Source organism: Trachypithecus francoisi, unplaced genomic scaffold (assembly GCF_009764315.1).
Source record: "Trachypithecus francoisi isolate TF-2019V2 unplaced genomic scaffold, Tfra_2.0 Lachesis_group12, whole genome shotgun sequence".
NCBI lineage: Eukaryota > Metazoa > Chordata > Mammalia > Primates > Cercopithecidae > Trachypithecus > Trachypithecus francoisi.
In genome coordinates, this window is record NW_022681457.1 from 6092174 (window position 1) to 6117346 (window position 25173).

Genomic DNA, 25173 nt, shown 5'->3' on the forward strand with positions numbered 1-25173 from the left:
TCACTTACATGTGGAATCTAAAAGAGTTGAACTCGACTAGGCACGGTGGCTCACGCCTGTAATCCCAGCATATTGGGAGGCCAAGGCTGGAGGATCACTTGAGCCCAGAAGTTTGAGACCAGCCTGGGCAACATGGCAAGATCCCATCTCTATAAAAAGAAAAGAAAAGAAAGATATGAACTTGTTAACCATTCTCATTATCTGAGGGAAGAACGAGGATGGCAGGGGACTCTTTAACTACAAATTTTAGTTTGATCCGCAATTTCCCCCTCATTTAGCATTTTTGGTTTTATTCAAGAAAATAAAAGACAAAAATTAGGGGTCAATATCATAAAACATAGAGCAACCTGGAGAAAAGAATCGCCTATTCACATCTATTCTGTTAGCGTTCTTATGTTTTAAACACTTGAGCCATAATGGGGTGTGAGGGGGTTTGCGGTGATGGAACTGTTCTGTGTTTTGGTTGCGGGGTGGTCACTTGATGTGTGCATTTGCCAAAACCTCAGAACTGCACCTAAAAAGGGTGAATTGTGCTGTATGCAAATGATGCCTTAGTTTAAAACTGCTAAGTTTTTCTCTTTTGTTCTCGTATTAAGGAGACAGATTTGACAGCCTTTAAATTAAAATCTCTGTGTATAAAACAAAACTCACACCAAAATTACAAGTCAAGAAATAGACCTGGGCCGGGCGCGGTGGCTCAAGCCTGTAATCCCAGCACTTTGGGAGGCCGAGACGGGTGGATCACGAGGTCAGGAGATCGAGACTATCCTGGCTAACACGGTGAAACCCCGTCTCTACTAAAAAATACAAAAAACTAGCCGGGTGAGGTGGCGGGCGCCTGTAGTCCCAGCTACTCGGGAGGCTGAGGCAGGAGAATGGCGTGAACCCGGGACGCGGAGCTTGCAGTGAGCTGAAGTGAGCTGAGATCCGGCCACTGCACTCCAGCCCGGGCGGCAGAGCGAGACTCCATTTCAAAAAAAAAAAAAAAAAAAAAGAAATAGACCTGGAAAAAACCTTATATTCCCTGCGACAGAAATAGCATCAATAATTTTATCATGTAAACCACACAGCGAAGGAACAAAGTTGGATTCCAGTAGGCAAGTGGGCAAAAGACACAGAGAGGCGTTTGCAAATCGGAGAGGGGGAGTGGCTAACCGTCATCGCGGGAAGACGTTCCCGCACACAAGAAATCAAAATCCAACCCCGTCCATCAACAACCAGGAAACAATCTCACGGGAATCCCCGGGGCGGTGCGGGAGGCCGGGGCAGCATCTCTCCTGCTGGGTTATAGGGTTGTCAGGACCTTGTGGGTGACAGAGACAAGATCTTTTCTTTCTTGGGGTTCACTTGTGGGAATTGAGACCAAAGAAATAATCCTAAACGCAGACAAAATTTTCATCCCCAAAGGTGTTATTTGCAGCACCATTTATAATGCAAAACAGGGAGGAAATAAACACTTAAATTTGCCATGAACTGATTGGGTAATAATGCCATGAACCGTCATGGGGTACTATGATTTAAAAAAAGGTTCAGAGCCAGCAGCGCAGCGGTGGTGAGTGGTAGGAGATGAATATAAAGCTGGAGGTTGGGCGCAGTGGCTCATGCCTGTGGTCCCAGCACTTTGGGAGGCTGAGGTGGGTGGATCACTGGAGGTCAGGAGTTCGAGACCAGCCTGGCCAACATGGCGAAACCCCATCTCTTCTATAAATACAAAATGATTTGGGCATGGTTGTGCATGCCTGTAATCCCAGCTACGTGCGAGGCTGAGGCAGGAGACTCTCTTGAACCCGGGAGGCGGAGGTTGCGGTGAGCCGAGATCACGCCATTGCACTCCAGCCTGGGCAACAAAAGAGAAATGCCATCTCAAAAAAAAAAAAAAAAAGGATGAAATCTTGCCCTTTGCAGCAACATGCATGCGGCTGGAGGCCATTATCCTCATGGAATTAACGCAGGAACAGAAAACCAAATACCACATGTTCTCACTTGTAAGTGAGAGCTTAACACTGAGTACTCATGACGTAAAGATGGAAGCAAAGGGCACTGGGGACTGCTGGAGAAGGGAAAGGGGCAGCCAGCGAGGGTTGAAAACCAACTATCGGGGACTATGCTCAGTACCTGGGTGATGGGGTCATTCGTAACCCAAACTTCAGCACCATGTAATATACCCAAGTCGGCCGGGTGTGGTGGCTCACTCCTGTAATCCCAACACTTTGGGAGGCCAAGGTGGGTGGATCACCTGAGGTCAGAAGTTCGAGACTAGCCTGGTCTACATGGTGAAACCCCCGTCTCTACTAAAAATACAAATATTAGCTGGGCGAGGTGTTGTACACCTGTGGTCCCAGCTACTCGGAAGGCTGAGGCAGGATAATCACTTGAACCCGGGAGGTGGAGGTTGTAGTGAGCCGAGATTGCACCATTGCATTCTAGCCTGGGTGATGCCCACACAAATATATATAATATATATAAAATATATATAATACATATAAATTATAAAATATATAATATATAAATATATATTATATATAATATATAAAATATATTTATATATAAATATATTTAAAAAGTGTGTGTGTGTGTGTATATATAAATATCCCCAGGTCCACGTTCCCCCTGCATCTAAAATGAAAGGAGAAAAAAATACCAGAACGGCCACCAAAACAAAGCAAAAAAGGCTGAACATTGTGGTGCAGCAGGAGAAATACATTTAGGATTTCATCATGGGGAGAGGTAATCCCCGAATCCAGGCAGAGCACAGCCTGGGAAGAACAACCGTCATCTTACCAGCTCTCCCCGGTGTTGCCCTTAGAAAAGGAACTGGTTTCAGTTTTTTAATAATTATTTTTTTTGAGATAGAGTCTCACTCTGTCACCCGGGCTGGAGTGCATTGCCACAATCTCGGCTCACTGCAACCTCCACCTCCTGGGTTAAAGTGATTTTCCTGCATCAGCCTCTCGGGTAGCTGGGACTACAGGCATCTGCCACCACACCTGGCTAATTTTTTGTATTTTTAGTAGAGATGGGGTTCACCATGTTGGCCAGGGTAGTCTCTAACTCCTGACCTCAAGTGATCCACTGGCCTCAGCCTCCCAAAGTGCTGGGATTACAGGCATGAGTCACTGTGCCCAGCCTTCACAGGCAGTCTTTAAAGCAACACCAGGTTGACGTCTACTTGGGTTTCACAAACTATGACCCACTGCCCAGGCCAAATCTGGCTCACTGCCTGTTTTAGGGCAGTCAGTGAGCTAACTAGGCAAAATCAAAAGAAGGATAATAACATTCACGACACACGAAAATGATACGAAATTCAAAATTCAATGTCCATAAATAAAGTTTTATTGGCACACGGCCCTGCCCACTCCTTTACCTGTTTTTCGTGGATCTTCCTTCATCCCACAACAGCAGAGCTGACTGCTTGATACAGGCTCTGGGGCACGAAAAGCCCAAAATATTTCCTCTGTGTCACTTTACAGAAAAAGTTTGCCAATCCCCTTGATCTGATGCCACAGAGGATGGCAGTGTATAGAAATATAAAGACATTGATGCTTCTGAGTCCACAAGTGATCTGGAAGAATTAAGACACCCCCTTCCCAAAAATCTTTATAATTGTTATGGGACAATTGGGAATGTAAACATTGAGGGACTCATGTGTTTGTGTGTGTGTGTGCTAAGGAATTGGAATTATTGCTATTTTGGGGATGTGGTAATAAAATTATATTTCTTTTCATTTCTTTCTTTCCTTTTATTTTTTTCTTGAAGGAGTCTTGCTCTGTCACCCATGCTACACTGCAGTGGCATGATCTCCGCTCACTGCAACCTCCACCTCCCAGGTTCAAGCAACTCTCCTACCTCAGCCTCCCAAGCAACTGGGATTACAGGCATCCACCACCACACCTGGCTAAATTTTTTTTTTTTTTTTTTTTTTGTATTTTTAGTAGAGACAGGGTTTCACCATGTTGTCCAGGCTGGTTTTGAACTCCTGACCTCAAATGATCTGCCTGCCTTGGCCTCACAAAGTGCTAAAATCACAGGAATGCGCCACCATGCCTGGTAACTGTATTTCTTTTAAAGGAGTCCTTTCTTTTGGAAATTGATGCTGAAATATGTATTTATTTATTGAGACAGAGTTACACTCTGTTGCCCAGGCTGGAGTGCAGTGGTGCGATCTCAACTCACTGCAAACCTCTACCTCCCAGGTTCAAGCGATTCTCCTGCCTCCCCAGTAGCTGGGACTACAGGTGTGTGCCACTATGCCTGGCTAATTTGTGTAGTTTTAGTAAAGATAGGGTTTCACCATGTTGGCCAGGCTGGCCTCGAACTCCTGGCCTCAAGTGATCCGCCTGCCTTGGCCTCAGGTTTAGACCATAGTACAAAAGAGAATCTAGCCCCTTCTTCAGGGCTGAGAGAATTTTAAGTGCTAGCTGTCTCTTGATCGCCGGCTAATAAAGGACTCTATAATTTGTCTCAAAGTGTGACGTTTCTCTATAACTCGCTTGGTTACAACATCTTGTCTTTCTGGTGACACCTGTTGACGTGATGTGTCTTAGAGTCAGTGAAATGTTACTGCTGAGGCCACAGCATTCTCCTGAGGAAATAAAGCCATGCGCAGCGTAACGAGGTTTCTGTCAATGACAGACTGCACGTCTGACAGCGGCCCCACCCATTATAATGGAGCTGAAAGACTGCAATCACCTGGTGATGTTGTAGCTGTCATAATGGAGTAGCTCAAGGCGTTACTCTAATGTTTGTGCTGATGCTGGTGTACACAGACCTACTTGACCGCCAGTCATATAAAAGCATAACACATACAACTGTGTACCGTATGTCATACTCGTCCATGGCAACAGGCAGGACATGGTGGCTCGCACCTGTAATCCCAGCACTTTGGGAGGCTGAAGTAGGGCAATCGTTTGAGGCCAGAAGTTCGAGACCAGCCCAGGCAATATAGTGAGACCCTGTCTCTGCAAAAAAGAAAAAAAGTCAATAAACAACTATGTTACTGGTGTATGTATTTACTATATATAGGTTTGTTTGTTTGTTTGTTTGTTTTTTGAGATGGAATCTTGTCCTGTCACACAGGCTGGAGGGCAGCAGTGTGATCTTTGCTCACTGCAACCTCTGCCTCCCCAGTTCAAGTGATTCTTCTGCCTCAGCCTCCTGAGTAGCTGGGATTATAGGCATGCACCACCATGCCTGAATAATTTTTGTATTTTTAGTAGATATGAGGTTTCACATGTTGACCAGGCTGGTCTCGAACTCCTGACTTCAAATGATCTGCCCACTTTGGCCTCTCAAAGTTCTGGGAAACAGGTGTGAGCCACTGTGGCCGGCCTTTATTCACTGTACTATAGTTTTTGTTGTTATTTTAGAGTATACTCCTTTTACTTATAAAGAAAAGTTAACTGCTTGAGTCTAGGAGTTCGAGACCGGCCTGGGTAATATAGTGAGACGTAGTCTCTGCAAAAAAGAAAAAAATTTAAAAATTAGCCGAGTGTGGTGGTGCGTGCCTTAGTTCCCGCTACTCAGGAGGCTGAGGTGGGAGGATCGTTTGAGCCTGAGAGGCATAGGCTGCAGTGAGCTGAGACTGTGCCACTGCACTCCAGCCTGGGTGACAGAGTGAGACCTTGCCTCAACGGGGGGAAAAAAGTAGAAAAGGAAAAAATAACTGTCAAACAGCCTCAGGCAGCTCCTTCAAGGGGTGTCCAGAAGGAAGCATTGTTATCCTGGGAGATGACAGCTGCAGCGGTGTTACTGCCCCGAAGATCTTTCAGTGGGATAAGACTTGGAGGTAGAAGACAGTCACACTGATGATCCTGACCCTGCGTAGGCCTAGGCTGATGTGTGTGTTTGTGTCTTACGTCTTTTCTTTTTCTGAGATGGAGTCTTGCTCTGTCACTCAGGCAGGAGTGTAATGGTGTGATCTCGGCTCACTGCAACCTCTGCCTCCCGGGTTCAAGAGATTCTTCTGCCTCAGCCTTCCCAGTAGCTGGGATCACAACACTTTGGGAGAACGAGGTGGGTGGATCACTGGAGGTCAGGTGTTTGAGATCAGCCTGGCCAACATGGTGAAAAGCCATCTCTACTAAAGATACAAAAATTATCCAAGTGTGGTGGTGCATGCCTGTAATCCCATCTACTCGGGAGCCTGAGGCAGGAGAACTGCTTGCACCTGGGAGGCAGAGGTTTCAGTGAGCTGAGACTGGGCCATTGCACATCAGCATGGGTGACAGAGCGGGACTCCGTCTCAAAAAATAAATAAATAAATAAAATAAATAGATAGTCCTATTTGGGCTATGGCCTAGACCCCTGGGCTAGATAATCCGGCACAGGTGTGTGGCAGGCTCTCCCACCTAGGTTTGTGGAAGCACACTCTTTGATGTTTGCACAATGATGAAATCGCCTAAGGACGTGTCTCTCAGAATTTATTCCTGATGTTAATTGAAGCAGGACTATAACAGTATTAATAATAGAGAGTTAACAATGCTTGAGCACCTACGATGTGCCAAGAAGTTTGTTTTTGTTTTGTTCTGTTTTTGTTTTTGATGAATCTCACTCTGTCGCCCCGGATGGAGTGCAGTAGCTCAATCTTGACTCGCTGCAACCTCTGCCTCTGAGGTTCAAGCAATTCTGCTGCCTCGGCCTCCCAAGTAGCTGGGATTACAGGCACCCACCCTGATGTCTGGCTAATTTTTGTATTTCTAGTAGAGACAGGGTTTCTCCATGTTGACCAGGCTGGTCTTAAACTCCTGACCTCGGGTAATCCATTCTACCTTGGCCTCCCAAAGTGTTGGGATCACGGGTGTGAGCCACCGACCCTGGCCGAAAGAAGTTTTAAGTGTTTTGTATCTCTTAACAAATTTCATTAGCAAAAGGAGGGCAGAGAAGAATTGGAATGGCCTTTCAGAAAATCTCCCTGGCACCCGCCTCCTTCTTATCCCCCAAGCCTGCAGCCCCCGGGGCCTATTAGGGCTGACATCAGGTGACAGTTTCTGGACTGACAGTGATCTCTGAGGCTCTTGCTCAAGATTCTTTCCTGGACATTTATCTGTTCCAAAACTCACAGCTAGCTTCCTGCCATTAGCCCCCCCGCTTAACGTGGGCTCGAGGCTGGCGACCTCCTGGGACTGACGACGGAGAAGGAAGGAGTTCCCTCACCCTCGGACACAGCACAAGGTGACAGGGGACTGGGATTTGTTGGGGGGAGCGGTCTCAGGGAGCCAGGAAATAGGAGCTTGGGGACTAGGAGAGTTGAAGAGCACTCTCCAGGGTATACAAAAAGGAGGTGGTGGGCTGGACGCAGTGGCTCACCCCTGTAATCCTAGCACTTAGGGAGGCAGAGGCGGGCGGATCACCTGAGGTCAAGAGTTCGAGACCAGGTTGGCCAAGATGGTGAATCCCCATCTCTACTAAAAATACAAAAATCAGCCGGGTGTGGTGGCGGCTGCCTGCAATCCCAGCTACTCAGGAGGCTGAGGCAGGAGATTGCTTGAACCCGGGAGGCGGACATTGCAGTGAGCCAAGATCACACCACTACACTCCAGCCTAGGTGATAGAGTGAGACTCCGTCTCAAAAAAAAAAAAAAAAAAGAAGTGGCAAAGAGGGGCTGAAAGTTCTGGGCCCGCTCCTCTGGGTGAGGAATGTTCTCATGCCATAGGCGTGAACGGTGCCTGGTCAGAGGTATTTGACTGTCTTCATCACTGCGGTATCCCCAGCGCTTAGTAGTGTCTGGCATACAATTTGGGCTCAATGCATAATTTTACACTAAATGAATGAATCCATCCTCAGATAGATGACAAAGGGGAGATTGTCCTCCTTAATGATCACTTATCAATTATTTATCAAGTGACTGCTATGTTCGCGGGGCCAGCAAGCAATCCACACACCATCCTCGCCTCTAGGGAACTCAGAGAGTGGAGCAGATGGGTGACCACCAAATGATCCAACAAACACGGTCTAATTGCTGCTGCCTGTAACCAGCCCTTTTTTTTTTTTTTTTTTTTTTTTTTTTTTTTTTGCAGAGGGCATGGGGGGACCAGAGGAGATCAGAGTCTTGCTCTGTCACTGAGGCTGGAGTGCAGTGGCATGATCATAGTTCACTCTAAACTCCGTCTCCCGGGTTCAAGGGATTCTCTTGCCTCAGCCTGCCAAGTAGCTGGGATTACAGGCATGCGCCACCACACCCAGCTAATTTTTATATTTTTAGTAGAGGTGGGGTTTCACCATGTTGGCCAGGCTGGTCTCAAACTCCCTACCTCATGTGATCCTCCCACCTTAGCCTCCCAAAGTGCTGGTATTACAGGCATGAGTCACCGTGCCCAGCCTGTAACCATCTCTTCATGGGAGAGAAGCTCCTGTAGGAGGGTCTGATTGAAAAGGGCCAGGAAAAGCTTCGGGGAGAAAGTGAAATTTGTTCTGAGATCTCAGGAATAAGTTAAAAAAAGAAAAAAGAAAAAAAAAGCAGAGGACAGAGAGGGTATTCCAGGCAGAGGGGTAGCACAGGCAAAGGCCCTGGGGTGGGAGGGAAATGAGAATCTTGGCAATAGAGACAAAGGTAGGGAAGCCGGGATGTGGTACGCAAAGAGGGGGAAGGTGCAAGAGAAGTCTGGAGAGGCTGGCAGGTGCCCCGGCCCTCACCAGCAGTGTTGGGGAAACTCATATTTATCCCACAAGCAATGAAGAGCCACAGCGTAGTTGTCCGGTTTGAACTGTATTTTTCTGAGACAGGATCTCACTCTGTTGCCCAGGCTGGAGTGCAGTGGCACAATCATGGCTCACTGCAGCCTCGACCTCCTGGGATCAAGTGATCCTCATGCCTCAGCCTCCCCAGCAGCTGGAACTACAATGTAAGCCACCCTGTTTGACTAATATATTTTTATTTTGTAGATACAGGGTTTCACCTTGCCGCCTAGACTGGTCTTGAAGCTCTAGCCTCAAGTGATTCTCCTGCCTGGGTCTCCTACAGTGCTGCGGTTACACGGTTTGGGCTTTCAAAGGATCACTCTGGCTGTAGAGTGGTGAGTGGCTGGTAGGAGATGAATATAAAGCTGGGGGCCGGGCGCGGTGGCTCACGCCTGTAATCCCCACACTTTGGGAGGCTGAGGTGCATGAATCACCTGAGGTTGGGAGTTCAAGATCAGCCTGGCCAACATGGTGAAACCCCATCTCTACTAAAAATATAAAAATTATGGCCGGGCGTGATGGCTCAAGCCTGTAATCCCAGCACTTTGGGAGGCCGAGACAGGCGGATCACGAGGTCAGGAGATCGAGACCATCCTGGCTAACACGGTGAAACCCCGTCTCTACTAAAAAATACAAAAAACTAGCCGGGCGTGGTGGTGGGCGCCTGTAGTCCCAGCTACTCAGGAGGCTGAGGCAGGAGAATAGCGTGAACCCGGGAGGCAGAGCTTGCAGTGAGCTGAGATCCGGCCACTGCACTCCAGCCTGGGCGACAGGCGAGACTCCGTCTCAAAAAATAAAAATAAAAAATAAAAATTAGCTGAACATGCCCCCAGGGTGTGTGCCTGTAGTCCCAACTACTCTACTCAAGGGGCTGAGGCAGAAGAATTGCTTGAACCTGGGAGGCAGAGGTTACAGTGAGCCAAGAGTGTACCACTGCACTCCAGCTTAGGCAACACAGCGAGATCCTGCCTCAAAACAAAAAAACAAAACAAAACAAACAAAAACCAAAAAACTGGGATGCCGTGTCCTTACATGATAGGGCTATGGAGACAGGACATAGTGGACAGAGGCAAGAGGCTTTTTGGCAGCAAAATCAATAGGGTTTTATGATGAACCGGGTGTGCAGGTTGGGGGAGCAGGAGAAAGAGGTATTCAAGGATTCTACACCCCTATCTCAGATGAGCATACTGAGGCTCGGGGTGCGGGGGAAGCCCTGAACCCAAGATCACACAGTCATAATCCAGTGTTTCAACTAGAGCTTCGACCTATGCCTGTCTGCTGTGTAAACTCAAGCTTTCCTCAACCCCAGACCTCTCTTCTCTGTCTGCACCTCACCCTTGGAGGTCATTTTCAAGCTCAAAGACATAAATAGTATCTAAATTATTTTTATACTATTTTTGTAGAGACAAGGTCTCATTGTGTTATCCAGGCTGGTCTGGAACTCCTGGGCTCACATAATCTTCCCACCTCTGTCTCCCAAAGTGCTGGGACTAGAAAAGTGAGCCACTGCGCCCCGCTGGCATCTAAATTCTAATGACTCCCACATGCCTGTATCCAGCCAGGAACCCCTCTTGTCATTTTTGTTTGTTTGTTTTTGAGACAGAGCCTCACTCTGTCACCCAGGCTGGAGTGCTGTGGTGCGATCTTGCCTCACTGTAACCCCCATCTACTGGGTTTGAGCAATTCTCCTGCCTCAGTCTCCCGAGTAGCTAGGATAACAGGCACCTGCAACCACACCCAGCTAATTTTTGTATTTTTAGTAGAGACAGGATTTTACCATGTTGACCAGGCTGGTCTCGAACTCATGACCTCAGGTGATCCGCCCACCTCAGCCTTCCAAAGTGCTAGGATTACAGGTGTGAGCCACCGTGCCGGGCTCCCCTCCTGTAATCTTGCTGCCAGTATCCAGCTGCCTTAGTGAAGTCTCCCCGGGATGTCTTACAAGCATTTCAAAGGCAAAGTGACCAACCCCGAGCGCCTGATCTCACCCCAAACCTGCTTTCCTGCATCTCCCCTATCCCAGTGCACAGCAACTCCAGCTTCCATTGGTTCAAAAGTCCTGCAGTCACCCGACACTGCTCTCGCCCTCACCTCACACATCCGGCCCAGCAGCAAATCTAGCCAGCTCCACCTTGACCCTGGAATCTGCTTCCTACCACCTCCTCTGCCATCACCCTGGTCCCCATCCCCGTCACTGCCCACCTGGGTTCCTGCAGCAACCTCTTCCTGGCCTCCTGCTTCCATCCCACCCCTCTCAGTCTAGTCTCAACCTTAAAGCCACAGTGATTGTTAAGACCTAAGTCAGATATTGTTCCTCCTCTGCTCAACAGTCTTTTGTAACTCCCATCTTACAGGAAAGGCCAGGAGAGTGCGCATTATGACTTACAGGGTCCTGCTCCATCTGCCCGCTTCCCTGTCTGCCTTCACCTCTCACCTGTCTCCCCATTGCCCACATGGCTCCAGCCACACTGGCCTCCCTGCTGTTCCTTGAGCATTCCAGGCACCGTCCTGACTCAGGACCTTTGCACAAGCTGCTGGTTCTGCCTGAAGGGTACTTCCTCCAGATACGTATGTGCCTCACTTTGTCATCTCCTCCAAATCTTTGCTCAAATGTTATATTCTTTTTTTTTTTTTTGAGACAGAGTCTCACCCTGTTGCCCATCCTTAGTGCAATGGTGTGATCTTGGCTGACTGCAACCTCTGCCCCCAGGTTAAACTGATTCTCCTGCCCTAGCCTCCCGAGTAGCTGGGATTACATGTGTGTGCTACCACGCCCAGCTAATTTTTTGTGTGTTTTTAGTAGAGATGGGGTTTCACCATGTTGGCCAGGCTGGTCTTGAACTCTTGACCTCAGGTGATCCTCCCGCCTTGGCCTCCCAAAGTGTTGAGATTATAGGTGTGAGCCACCGAGCCTGGCCAAATGTTACATTCTCACTGTGGTCTTCCCTGACCACCCCATTTAATGTACCAGTGGCCCCTTTCTGCTTTCTTTCTCATCCCTCACATTCCCAATTCTCCTTAATTTGATTTTTTTTTTTTTTTTTAAGAGATGGAATCTCACTCTGTCGCCCAGGCTGGAGTGCAGTGGCCTGATCTCAGCTCACCGCAACCTCCAACGTCCCAGGTTCAAGTGATTCTCAGCCTTCCAAATATCTGGGATTACAGGAGTGAGCCACCATGCCCAGCTGATTTTTGTATTTTTAGTAGAGACAGGGTTTTGCCATGTTGAGCAGGCTGGTCTCGAACTCCTGACCTCAGGTATTCTACCTGCCTTGACCTCCCAATGTGCTGGGGTTACAGCCATGAGCCACCGCACCCAGTCAAAAAATTTTTTAATTATTTATTTTTTGTAGAAACTGGGTCTCACTATGTTGGCCACCTTGGACTAGAACTCCTAACTTCAACCAGTCCTTCTGTTTCAGCCTCACAAAGTGCTGTGATTACAGGCATGAGCCTCCATACCTGCCCCCTCCACTTTATTTTTTATTTTTCCATAACACTGGTAGTCTTCTAAAGCAGTATATCATGAGTTAATTTATTATATGTATTACACCTGACATCTCCCACTGGGATGTAAGTTCCATGAGGGCTTGTTTTGTTACATGAGTTACCTCTGGTACCTAGAACAATGTTATTGTGTCCAGTGAGCTGAGATTGTGCCGTTGCACTCCAGCCTGGGTAACACAGCGAGACTCTGTCTCAAAAAAAAAAGAAGAAGAAGAAGTAAAAGAAAAGAGAACAGTATTATTGGGTCATAAAAGCATTCAAGCTGGGCTCAATGGCTCACACATTCACACTTGTACTCCCAGCATTCTGGGAGGCCAAAGTGGGAGGATCACTTGAAGCCAGGAGTTGAAGACCAGCCTAGGCAACACAGCAAGACCCCATCTCTACAAAAAAGAAAATTAAGGCCGGGCACAGTGGCTCACACCTGTAATCCTAGCATTTTGGAGGTTGAGGTGGGCGGATCATGAGGTCAGGAGTTGGAGACCAGCCTGGCCAAAATCATAAAACCCCATCTCTACTGAAAACACAAAAATTAGCCAGGCGTGGTGGCGTGTGCCTGTAGTTCCAGCTACTTGGGAGGCTGAGGCAGCAGAATTGCTTAAACCTGGTAGGCGGTGGTTGCAGTGAGCTGAGATCAGGCTACAGCATTCCAGCCTGGGAGACAGAGCAAGATTGCATCCCATAAAATAAAAATAAAAATAATGTAAAAAATTAGCAGGGCATGGGGGTAAGTATCTGTAGTCCCAGCTACTGCAGGAGGCTGAGGTGGGAGGATCTCTTGAGCCTAGGAGTCGGAGGCTGCAGTGACCCATGATTGTACCTTTGCACTCCAGCCTGGGTGACAGAACGTGACCCTGTCTCTAAAAGAATAATAATAATAATTCCATAAAAGGTATCAAATGGAGAAATAAATCATGAGGGGGTCGCGGAGAGGACCAGGGACTGCAGTGACAGGCAATCTGGGGCCCTGACACGTGATCACTCTTGTTCCAGGAATATGAATGCTTCCAGATGCCTGTCTGAGGAGGTGGGGTCCCTCCGCCCGCTGACCGTGGCTGTCCTGTCAGCGTCCTTTGTCGTTGGAGTGCTGGGCAATGGGCTGGTGCTGGGGATGACTGTCTTCCGCATGGCCCGCACGGTCTCCACCGTCTGCTTCTTCCACCTGGCCCTTGCTGATTTCATGCTCTCACTGTCTCTGCCCATTGCCATGTACTATATTGCCTCCAAGCAGTGGCTCCTCGGAGAGTGGGCCTGCAAACTCTACATCACCTTTGTGTTCCTCGGCTACTTTGCCAGTAACTGCCTCCTTGTCCTCATCTCTGTGGACCATTGCATCTCTGTCCTCTACCCTGTCTGGGCCCTGAACCACCGCACCGTGCAGCGGGTGAGCTGGCTGGCCTTTGGGGTGTGGCTCCTGGCTGCTGTCTTGTGCTCTGCACACATGAAATTCCGGACAACCAGAAAATGGAATGGCTGTACGCACTGCTACTTGGAGTTCAACTCGGAGAATGAGACTGCCCAGATTTGGATTGAAGGGGTCGTGGAGAGCCACATTATAGGCAGCATTGGCCACTTCCTGCTGGGCTTCCTTGGGCCCTTAGCAATCATAGGCACCTGCGCCCACCTCATCTGGGCCAAGCTCTTGCGGGACGGCTGGGTCCACGCCAACCGGCCCAAGAGGCTGCTGCTGGTGCTGCTGAGCGCTTTCTTTATCTGCTGGTCCCCGTTTAACGTGGTGCTGTTGGTCCATCTGTGGCGACGGGTGATGCTCAAGGAACTCTACCACCCCGGATGCTGCTCATCCTCCAGGCTGGCTTTGCCTTGGGCTGTGTCAACAGCAGCCTCAACCCCCTCCTCTACGTCTTCATGGGCAGAGATTTCCAAGAAAAGTTTTTCCAGTCTTTGCCTTCTGCGCTGGCCAGGACGTTTGGAGAGGAGTTTCTCAGTCATCCTGTCCCCGCAGCAAAGCCCCCCGGGAACAATGGAAGCCTTCAGCTGGAAGCTGGAAGCCGTCTTTCTTAGTTTGCTTGTGGCCTCTTACCTTGACTGGCTTCTAAAACCCTGCCAAATCCTGCCTCTTCCTTCAGGAAGTCTTCCAGCAACCCCTCAACTAAAGCTCTGTGGTAGAGACAGCTACTTATTCCCCAGTGTCCATTCTTCCCCCTCCTCCCCCTTTTTTTTGAGATAGAGTCTTGCTCTGTCGCCAGGCTGGAGGGCAGTGGTGTGATCTCGGCTCCCTGCAACCTCCGACTTTCTCGTTCAAGCAATTCTGCCCCAGCCTCCCGAGTAGCTGGAATTACAGGCACGTGCCACCACGCCCTGATAATTTTTGTGTATTTTTTTAGTAGAGACGGGGTTTAACCATGTTGGCCAGGATGGTCTCGATCTCCTGACCTTGTGATCTGCCTGCCTTGGCCTCCCAAAGGGCTAGGATTACAGGCGTGAGCCACTGTGCCTGGCCCATTCTTCCCTTTCTTTTTCTTTTTTTATTTTTTGAAGACGGGGTCTGATTTTGTCACCCAGGCTGGAGCGCAGTGACACAATCTCAGCTCACTGCAGCCTTGACGTTCAGGGCTCAAGCCATTCTCCTGCCTCAGCACTCCCCACGCCCCACTCCACCTAGTAGCTGGGACTATAGTGCTACCTGGGTAATTTGTAGATGCGGGGTTTCATCATGTTGCCCAGGTTGGTCTCAAACTCCTGAGTTCAAGTGATCCTCCAGCCTCCGCTCCCCAAACTGCTGGGATTACAGGTGTGAGCCACAGCACCTGGCCTCCTCTTTCTAAGTAGTAAAACTCCTGTGTTCTAATGAGGCACGTGATTAACTAGAAAAAAGGAAAGACTACATTTCCCAGTATCCTTTGCATGTGGGTCCAACCATGTGACTGCTTTCTGACCAATAGGATGTAAGTGGCAGCAATCAATGTAACTTCCTTGAAGTGCCTTTAAATGGAAGGGGCCTGCCCTCCATTTCCACATTTCCCCCATTCTATTGTCCAGAGTGCAGATGTACCAGTTAGCTCTTGCTGTGTAACAAAACCCCTCCACATTTAGAGGCTTAAAAACATAACCTGTTTTTTTTTCTGATAGGGTCTTGCTCTGTTGCCCAGGCTGGAGTGCAGTGGTGTGATCACAGCTCAGTGCCACCTCAGTCTCCCAGTCTCAAGTGATCCTCTTACCTCAGCCTCCTGAGTAGCTGGCAATGTGCCGCCATGCCAGGCTAATTATGTATTTTTAGTAGAGATGAGGTTTCTGCATGTTGGCCAGGCTGGTCTCAAAATCCTGACCTTGAGTGATCCGCCTCCCTCGGCTTCCCAAAGTGCTGGAATTATAGGCATGAGCCACCGTATCTGGACAGAACTACTTCTTTGAATCATGAGCAAGTGGTGTGACAGCTTCTGGATTGCATGACATTTGCCTTTTGCCTCAACCTAGAGCCAAAGGAATGGCCTGTTGTGACCAGGGACCACTACGACTTCAATCCCCAGAAAGGAGTATTCTTCACATGCATCAGTTTGGTTTTGGGGTGTTTTAAGTAACAGAAAACCTAACTCCAACTGGCTTCAACAATAAGGAAATTTATTAAGTCATTTTACACAAGTTCCAGAGGTTGGCAGCATAATGAATAGTTAAGGGGTAGATTCAGCTGTTGCAGGAGAGACACGAAATAACAGTGGCTTCAATGAGCTAGGATTTGAAACCTCCCTTTTCACAACCTGGGTGTAAGCATCTCAGGGCCGGCCTAGAGACTCCCTGGGGACACGGTAGCTTTCCATCAGGGCTGCTGTGGCAGATTACACAAATGGCCCCCGTTCTGCACACCTTCCTGCATATGCGCTCCTTGGCAATGTCACTTTTCAGATTTTCCCGTCAAGGAATGGGGTCTCTTTCCTCACACCTTGAATCTAGGCCAGGCTCGTGACTTGCTTTTTGACCGGTAGCTTGAGTGGTCGTCACCTTGTGCAAAGTTCTGAGCCTCCGCCTCATACTTCCCTCACTCTTGGAACCCTCTCCAGCTGTCACATGAAAAAGCCAGCCTGCAGGATGATAAGAGCTATGTCTCCAGTAAACATACAAAAATTAGCCGGGCGTGGTGGTGCACACCTGTAATCCCAGCTACTCAGGAGACTGAGGCAGGAGAATCGCTTGAACCCGGGAGACAGAGGTTGCAGTGAGGCAAGATCTTGTCACTGCACTCCAGGCTGGGTGACTGAGACTGTCTCAAAAAAAAAAAGCAGCAGCTCTGCCTTGCCCTGAGAACTCTACCTCTCAGAGCCTCGGTTGCCCCAAGTCTATAAAATAGAAGCAAGTGTTTCCATCTTCTGGGTGAAGAGAGGATTAAGTGACACAGTGACTGAGTGCCAGGAAACACAGAGGCACCTTAAAAAAAATTAACTCCTTTGGGAGGCTGAACGGGGAGGATTGCTTGAGCCCAGGAATTCGAGAACAGCCTGGGCAACATGGTGATACCCTGTCTTTACAAGAGATTGGCATGGTGACACATGCCTGTAGTACTGGCTACTTGGGAGGCTGAGATAGGAGGATCACTTAAGCCTGGGCTGTGGAGGTTGCAATGAGCTGAGATCGTGCCACTGCACTCCAGCCTGGTGACATAGTGAGTCTCCCTCTCTCTCATTCTCTCTCTCTCTCTCTCTCTCTCTCTCTCTCTCTCTCTCTCTCTCTCTCTCTCTCTCTCTGTGTGTGTGTGTGTGTGTGTATGTGTGTGTGTGTGTGTGAGAGAGAGAGAGAGAGAGACCTACCTATTTTGTTGACTAGTGGATCTGATTAAAAATAAATAAACTGGGAAAAGTAGTATATATTTTTTTAAAAAACTTGGGCTGGGCGTGGTGGCTCATGCTTGTAATCCCAACACTATGGGAGGCTGAGATGGGCGGATCATGAGGTCAGGAGATCGAGACTATCCTGGCTAACATGGTGAAACCCCATCTCTACTAAAAATATGAAAAAATTAGCCAGGCGTGGTGGCAGGTTCCTGTAGTCCCAGCTACTCGGGAGGCTGAAGCAGGAGAATGGCATGAACCTGGGAGACGGAGCTTGCAGTGAGCCAAGATCATGCCATTGCACTCCAGCCTGGGTGACAGAGCGAGACTCTGTCTCAAAAATAAATAAATAAATAAAATATTTTTTAAAAATCCTATGAGATGGGGCCAAAGCTGTGCACAGAAGAAAATCTATAGCTTATTTATTTGTTTGTTTGTTTTTTTGAGACAGGGTCTCACTCTGTCACCCAGGCTGGAGTCTGGTGGCACCATCGCTCACTGTAGCCTCAACCTCCCAGGCTCAAGTGATCCTCCCACCTCAGCCTCCCCAGTATCTCCACCATGCCCAGCTATTTGTTTTATTTATTTATTTATTGGTAGAGATGGGGTCTTGCTATGTTACCAAGGCTGATCTCAAACATCTAAGCTCAAGCCATCCTCCCACCTTGGCCTCCCAAAGTGTTGAAATTACAGGCGTGAGCCACTGCACCCAACCTTTAAATTTTAATTAGGAGAGAGAGAGAAAGAGAGAGAGAGAGAGAAAAGTCCGAGAGGAAATTAGCAAAGCAAACAATTCAGGAAGAAGAAAAAAAAAAACTATAAAATAGTGCACTAAAAGTTGAAAGAAAACATTCATAGAGATTAGATGGAATTAATTTAAAGTAAAAAATTGTGGACAATGGTAAGAAGCTGGTTCTCTGAAAGGAAAAATTCTCTTTTCCATGCTCTCTCTCTCATGTGCGCACACAGGTACACACACACAACCAACAATAATATCCTTTTACATTTTGTGTTTGTGTACTTTTGTGAATGCTTCAAGAAGGCAGAAGAGCACAATGGGACACAAGTTGCTTCCCACTCCCCGTGCCTCAGTTTCCACCAATGTAAAATGGGGATAATGGCAGTAGCTCCCTGAGAGGGTCGCTGTGAGGATTACTTGCGTTGCCGTGGGTGGGGCGCTTGGCTCCGTGCCTGGCACGGAGGAGGTGCGATGTGTTTGCTGTGATCAGTATCATCCTCTGTTGCATAAATTCCTCCTGAGGAACTGCCGGGTCAGAGGGCGTGTTCGATGTCGCAGACGCCGCCACGAGCGCTCTGCAAGCCTGTTTCCCACGCTTCGCCAACGCAGCAACCGCCAAGTCAGCCTCTTTGATCTTTGCCTTCTCAGAGGAGAAAAGTGGGATCCCGGGGAGGTTTTTAATTTGCATTGATTTTCTAATGAATGCAGTTCAGCATTCTTCCAAGGAGGCTCTGCGGTTTTTACAGCCGGCTACAGGATTCTCCCTGGGGAGACGTGGTCTGGGGCAGAGCCAGGTGCGGTGGTAGAGGTGGGTTTGAGTCTCGGGGAGCGCGCGGGAGCTGGGCACGGCTCCGTGCTTGAGAGGATCTGGCATTTTCCTGGGCAGCCTTGGCGAGAGAGAGTCGTGGAAGGTGAGTTAAGCCTCTGGATTATACTCTGCCAAACAGGGACTAAAAATTCGTATCCAATAGAATTGCTAAGACAGCCGAAGACTGCGATTCACGCCTTCATCCCTTAACTAATGACAGCTCACAGGTATTGATCGTGACCTAAGTACCAGGCGCTGTCCAGAGCTTTCTAAACGTGTGAACTCCCAAAGTCAGCATCACAACCCTGAGGGCGGTGCTGCGATTATTCCCGTTGTACAGAGGGGGAAACTCGAGGCTCAGAGAGGTAAAGTCATTTCCCGAAGGTCACACAGCTGATCGGACACGGTGGCTCACGCCTGTAATTCCAGTTCTTTGGAAGGCTGAGGAGGGCGGATCACCTGAGGTCGGGAGTTCGAGACCCAGCCTGGCCAACACGATGAAACCCCCGTCTCTGCTAAAAATACAAACATTGGCCGGGTGTAGTGGTGCATGCCTGTAATGCCAGCTACGCTGGAGGCCGAGGCATGAGAATCACTTGAACCCAGGAGGCTGAGGCTGCAGTGAGTCGAGATAGCGCCATTGCACTCCAGCCTGGGCGACAGAGCGAGACTCCGTCTTAAAAAAAGAGGAAGAAGAAGAAGAAGAGGAGGAGGAGGAGGAGGAGGAGGTGGGGGAGGAGGAGGAGGAGGAGGAAGAAGAAGAAGGTGGTCACAAAGCAAGTAAGTGTAGGATGGGAACTTGACCCGTCTGACTCCATTAACCCATCCAGTTATGTTTACCGAGCACCTGCCTGGTGAAGGTCACTGTTTTTGGCGTGGGAGAAAGGCAGAGAAGACAAAGATACCTACATTTGAAGGACTGGCATTCTAGGGGATAGCACTGACATGCCAGGGGGAGGGGCTAACATTTAAGGGAGAGGGGCTAGTATTTAGGGGGAGTGGATAACTTCAGGAGGCGGGGCTAAAATTCCAAGGGGAGAAACTGATATTCCAGGGAAATAAATTGACATTCAGAGGGGAGGGACTAACATCCCAGGGGGAGGAGCTAACATTTCAGGAGGAGGGGCTAATATTTGTAGTACAATTACACACTGTTAATCACTACCTCTGTTTCTAACATTTTAGGGTAATTGCTTGCTGTTAATCACTACCTCTGTTTCAGGCAATAAAGAAGGGGCCAACCTTTATGAGGGAGGAGGTAACATGCCAAGGGGAGGAACTGACAATCCATGGGGAGAAATGGGCATTCTAGAGGGAGGAGCTAACAATAAGGAGGGGCTAACATCGCAGGAGAGAAATTGACACTTCAGAGGGGAGGAGCTAACATCGCAGGAGAGAAATGGACATTTCAGAGGGGAGGAGCTAACATCGCAGGAGAGAAATGGACATTTCAGAGGGGAGGAGCTAACATCGCAGGAGAGAAATGGACATTTCAGAGAGGAGGAGCTAAATCGCAGGAGAGAAATGGACATTTCAGAGGGGAGGAGCTAACATCGCAGGAGAGAAATTGACATTTCAGAGGGGAAGAGCTAACTGCACGGGAGAAATGGACATTTCGTGGGGAGGAGCTAACATCTCAGGGGAGAAATGGACATTTCGTGGGGGGAGCTAACATTGCAGGGGAGAAATTGACCTTCAGGGGGAGGGACTAACATTCAAATAAGGGTGCTAACATTCAGTGGGAGAGGCTAACATTGCAGGGGAGAAACTGACATTTCGGGGCAGGCTGACACTCTCTATCCTTAAGAGCCTACAGTAGCCTCTGCCTCCTTGCTATACCTTGTCCCTAACAAGTGTTGGCTGAGCTCATAGTCGGTGCAAATCTCTGCCACCCTGGGGATTTGAACGTGCCTGAAAAGAATGGAGTCTCTGCCCTCAGAGAGCTCGCAACCTGGGGGCAGACAATTCTGAACGGAATGATTTCACAGAAAGACATTCATGTCCCAGGCAGGAGAGGTAATTACGCGCTCTTAATCACTACCTCTGTTTCTCTCAGGCAATACGGGAGGGGAGGCGGCGCCCCCATCATGGCCTGGTTTGAGATGTTCCCAGCCGTAGGAGACAGACAGACTGTCATCAAGTGTCGGAAAATAGCTGTCATGGGAATCCTCACCTCCCGACACCTTCCCAGCCCCGTGAGCCCGAAACCTTCCCGCGTGGCTGCAAAGTTGTAGGTTCTGCTCCTGTTGACGGGCAACCCTGTCATCCGATGCTCACGGCGGCTCTGCTGGGACACAGCAGCTCCTGGGGGCCAAGGTTCCAGCCAGGACGGGGATGTCAGGACCGAGACTGGAATGTAGAACCGCGGGAGTCCAGAGACCGGGTCTTTCCCCACGCACCACCAGATGTGCTGTGGGTTTCCTGGTTTCCCTTCTTGTTCACGTGGAATAAAAGGAAAAGGCGGGGGAGTGACAGCCGCACCTGCTGTCTCCCCACCATGGTGGGGGATTTCTGTCTGTTCCCTTTGCTGCTGTGTTCCTCGCGTCTGGGAGGCGCCCAGTGCTGAACGATGCCCCCTTGCACATATACACTCTCACACTGACTGATCTGGGTTTACTAAGTGTCAGTGATTCACTCCTTTGAAAATGGGGGCCCCTGTGTGACTCCCATTGTGGTCGTGGGTCCTGGGGACCCCCAGAGGAGTCAGACCCAGAGCCTGATCTCAAAAACACCTCAGTGGCCCAGTGCGGTGGCTCACGCCTTTAATCCCAGCACTTTGGGAGGCCAAGGTGGATAGATCACTTGAGGTCAGGAGTTCGAGACCAGCCTGGCCAACACGGTGAAACTTCTTATACTAAAAATACAAAAATTAGCCAGGTGTGGTGGCGCGCACCTCAGTCCCAGCTACTCGGGAGACTGAGGCGGGAGAATCGCTTGAACCTGGGAGACTGAGGTTGCAGTGAGCTATGATTGTGCCACTGTACTCCAGCCTGGCTGATGGAGCGAGACTCTGTCTCAAAAAAATAAATAAATTAAATAAGAGCAGGGATTTTCCATCCAGTTTGTACCTGAAACAGTTTCCGGTTGAGAGCTGTGCTCAGTAAACATCGCTGACTCAATGAATGGGTGGGAGTGAGGGAGGGTCCCCATGCCCATTGTGGTAGGTGGATTAACGGCCACAAAAATGTCCACATCCTAATCCCCAGAAACTGTGACTGTGTCATATCACGTGGCAAAGGGAAATTAAAGTTGCCGATGGAATTAAGATTGCTTTCTTCACATAGGGAGATTAGCCTGGGTTATCCAAGTAGGCCTAATATAATCACAGGGCTTAAGTCAGGGGTGTCCAATCTTTTGGCTTCCCTGTGCCACACTGGAAGAAGAAATGTCTTGGGCCACACAAAATACACGAACACAATAGCTGATGAGCTAAAAAAAAATTACAAAAAAAATCTCATAATGTTTTAAGAAGCCTTACTAATGTTTTCCTGGACCACATGCAGCCTGTGGGCCACAGATGGGACAAAGTTGTTTTAAGTGGAAGAGGGAGGCACACGAGTGAGAGTGAGGGAGAGATGTGAAGATCCTACCTAGATGGCTTTGAAGATGCAGGAAGAGGCCAGGTGTGGTGGCTCATGCCTGTAATCCCAGCACTTTGGGAGGCCAAGGTGGGTGGATCACCTGAGGTCAGGAGTTCGAGACCAGCTTGGCCAGCATGATGAAACCCTGTCTCCACTAAAAATACAAAAATAAGCTGGGCGTGGTGGTACACACCTGTAATCCCACCTACTTGGGAGGCTGAGGCAGGAGAATCACTTGAACTCAGGAAGTGGAGGTTGCAATGGGCCAAGATCAGGCCACTGACTACAGCCTGGGCAACAGAGCGAGACTCCATCACAAATAAAAAGAAGATACAGGAAGGGACTTTAAGCCTTGGAAATGTGGGTGGGGCCTTGAGCCAGGAAATGTGGGTATCCTCTAGGACCTAGGGAAAGAAAGGAAACAGATTCTCCTTTAAAGCCCAGAAAGACCTACTTAGGACTTCTGACCACTACTAAATTTAAGGTAATTCGTTACAGCAGGAAGAGGAAACTAATCGCACCTTTTATTTATTTATTTATTTATATTATTATTTTTGAGACAGAGTCTCTCTCTGTTGCCCAGGCTGGAGTGCAGTGGCATAATCTTGGCTTACTGCAACCTCTATCTCCTGGGTTCAAGTGATTCTCCTGTGTCAGGCTCCCGAGTAGCTGGGATTACAGGTGTGCGCCACCATGCCCGGCTAATTTCTGTATTTTTTGTAGAGATGGGGGTTTCACCGTATTGGCCAGGCTGGTCTTGAACTCCTCAGGTGATCTACCTGCCTCCCAAAGTGTTGGGATTACAGGTGTGAACCCCTGCGCCCGGCCTGCTCTCACAAAGTCTCTATGTTAAAGCATTGGGAGGAGGCAGGGATGCAGACAGACAACACCATACAGAAATTTCAAACAATGAAGGATCAGAAGTGCTCTGAAGGGGAGAAAAGGAGGGTTAAAGGGCCAGCAGGTACTGAGGAGCTGCCACTTTACACAGGGTGGTCATGGAAGGTTTCTCAGAAAAGACCGCCTTTGGCCAAATGCAGTGGCTCACGCCTGTAATCCCAACACTTTGGGAGGCCGAGGCGGGTGGATCACCTGAGGCCAGGCGTTTAAGACCAGCCTGGCCAACATGGTGAAACCCCATCCCTACTAAAAATAAAAAAACAAAAATAATTTTTAAAAAATTAGCTGGGCGTGGTGGTGCATGCCTGTAATCCCAGCTACTCGGGAGGCTGACACAGGAGAATCGCTTGAACCCGGGAAGTGGAGGCTGCAGTGAGCCGAGATCGCGCCATTGCACTCCGGCCTGGGCGAGAGAGCGAGACTCTGTCTCAAAAACAAAACAAAACAAAACAAAACAAAACAAAACAAAAACATAAAAAGCCGCCTTTGAGCAGAGACTTGAACGATGTGAGGCAGCCAGGGGGTTCCATAAGGAAGGGTACTCCAGGCAGGTGCAAGGGCTGAGAGGTGGGAGAGTGTTGGGTGTACTGAGGAACAGGGAGGAGGCCTGAGGGAGCTCTTTGGGAGGATCCAGTGTGGTGATGTCTACGGCGCACTGTGTTCCTCACTCCCAAATTGCTGAAGGAGCTCTGGCCCTCCTCTACCTGAGAAAACTGGGCTCAGAAAGCTGCGTGAGGAATTGGGTGGCACAGGGGGCTGAAGTAAGGTGAAGGCCAGAGGGTGGGCCATCTGTGGACTCCTAGTACAGTGCTCTGTCAGCAGTCCTGGCCATCTCTACCCTGGAGCACCAGCTGAGGTTCTGCATCTTTCTCATCTTTGGGCTGTAGCCTCTTCTTCCTCCTGGTCTGTTTCCAGATCATCAGCTGGTGTTTGGCTCACGGGGTAGCCGGAGCTGCTGGGCGCGCCGGCGGTATCGGGACCCATGCTGTTTTTCTGCTGGTTTCCTTTCTACCTGCTGGTGCCGCTGAGGCTGCTGGGCGCAGGGGAGGCCGGGCTGGAACTGGGGGACCTGTGGGTGTTGCTCAGACCTCTGGGTTCACCCTGGCGGGGGCCTGCAACTGCCTCAACCCTCTACTCTACATGGGTGGGGACCAGACCTCTGGTCCTGCCAAGGGGGAGGGTCTGAAGATGCACAGGTGGCAGTGGGCACAGGGGATGGGGCCCTCGCCGACCTGTGAGGACCTGAAGGAAAATTCCTGGGGAGTCAGGAAGGGTGGGTGGGGAGGGGGCAGCCCCCCATGTCAACCTCCGGACGTGAGACTCTGAGCTGAGAGAAGACAGAGATGATGGGCAGGGTGGGGAGGCAGAGAGAGATGGAGGAGCAGGGAGGAGGACAGAGACCCATAGAGAGAGGGGGACAGAGACACAGAGAGAGGGGGACAGAGCCCCAGAGATAGGGGGACAGAGACCCAGAGAGACGGGGACAAAGACCCAGAGAGAGGGGGACAAAAACACAGAGAGAGGGGGACAGAGACCCAGAAAGAGGGGGACAGAGCCCCAGAGAGGCAGCGAGAGACCCAGAGAGAAAGCAGTAAGACGGAAGAGGCGACGCTGGGAGCAGGAGCGATGTGGCTGGAAGGGAGACACACAGAGGCACAGCGGGGAGGGGAGAGACCGGCCAGGCTGCTGCGAGGGGCAAGTGGGACACAGAAAAGGCCAAAGAGGCCAAGACTCAGTGAGAGACAGAAACACGGAGCACTCTAGTGAGAGGCGGACATAGAACCGGTGCTGGAGGAACAGGAGGAGAGGGGAATCACCACTGAACAGGACAGACACAGTGACACACAGACAGAACGACAGAGACTGAGAGAGGAGAGAGCCAGCTTTGAGAGAGCGAGAGGCAGGGAAAACCTGGAACGCAGACGTGGCCTAGGAATTCGGCAAGTGGAACAAGGGTGACCACCCGCTGTGGCTGTCCCAGGACTGAGCAGTTCCTGAGATGTGGAACAGCCAGTGCTGAAGTCAGAAGTTGTGTGCAAACAGAGCTTGCTGGTCCCCGCACGTGAGACAGAATGAGGGACAGGAGCCGGCCGCCAGCTTTTCTGGTTCCGGAAGGAGTCCGTTGTGAAATATGCAAGTGCCTTCTGACCGTGCGCCCCAGGCCCTCTGCCCTCGGGGAA

General features: G+C 49.6%; 1 protein-coding gene and 1 long non-coding RNA gene across 2 annotated transcripts in view; both read left to right on the forward strand.

Moving 5' to 3' along the window:
* The window catches only part of GPR32 (G protein-coupled receptor 32), a 33200-nt gene extending 18771 nt beyond the window's left edge, over positions 1 to 14429 (forward strand). The window contains 3 exon segments of the mRNA XM_033223589.1: positions 13077 to 13971; positions 13974 to 14128; positions 14131 to 14429. Coding sequence (XP_033079480.1) covers positions 13077 to 13971; positions 13974 to 14128; positions 14131 to 14241 — 1161 coding nt within the window. The 3' untranslated portion in view covers positions 14242 to 14429.
* Positions 14430 to 18378: 3949 nt separating this feature from the next.
* Positions 18379 to 21020, forward strand: LOC117093784. The gene is made up of 2 exons (XR_004441238.1): positions 18379 to 18615; positions 20569 to 21020. It is a non-coding gene; the product is annotated as an uncharacterized LOC117093784 (long non-coding RNA).
* The last annotated feature ends 4153 nt before the right edge of the window (positions 21021 to 25173 follow it).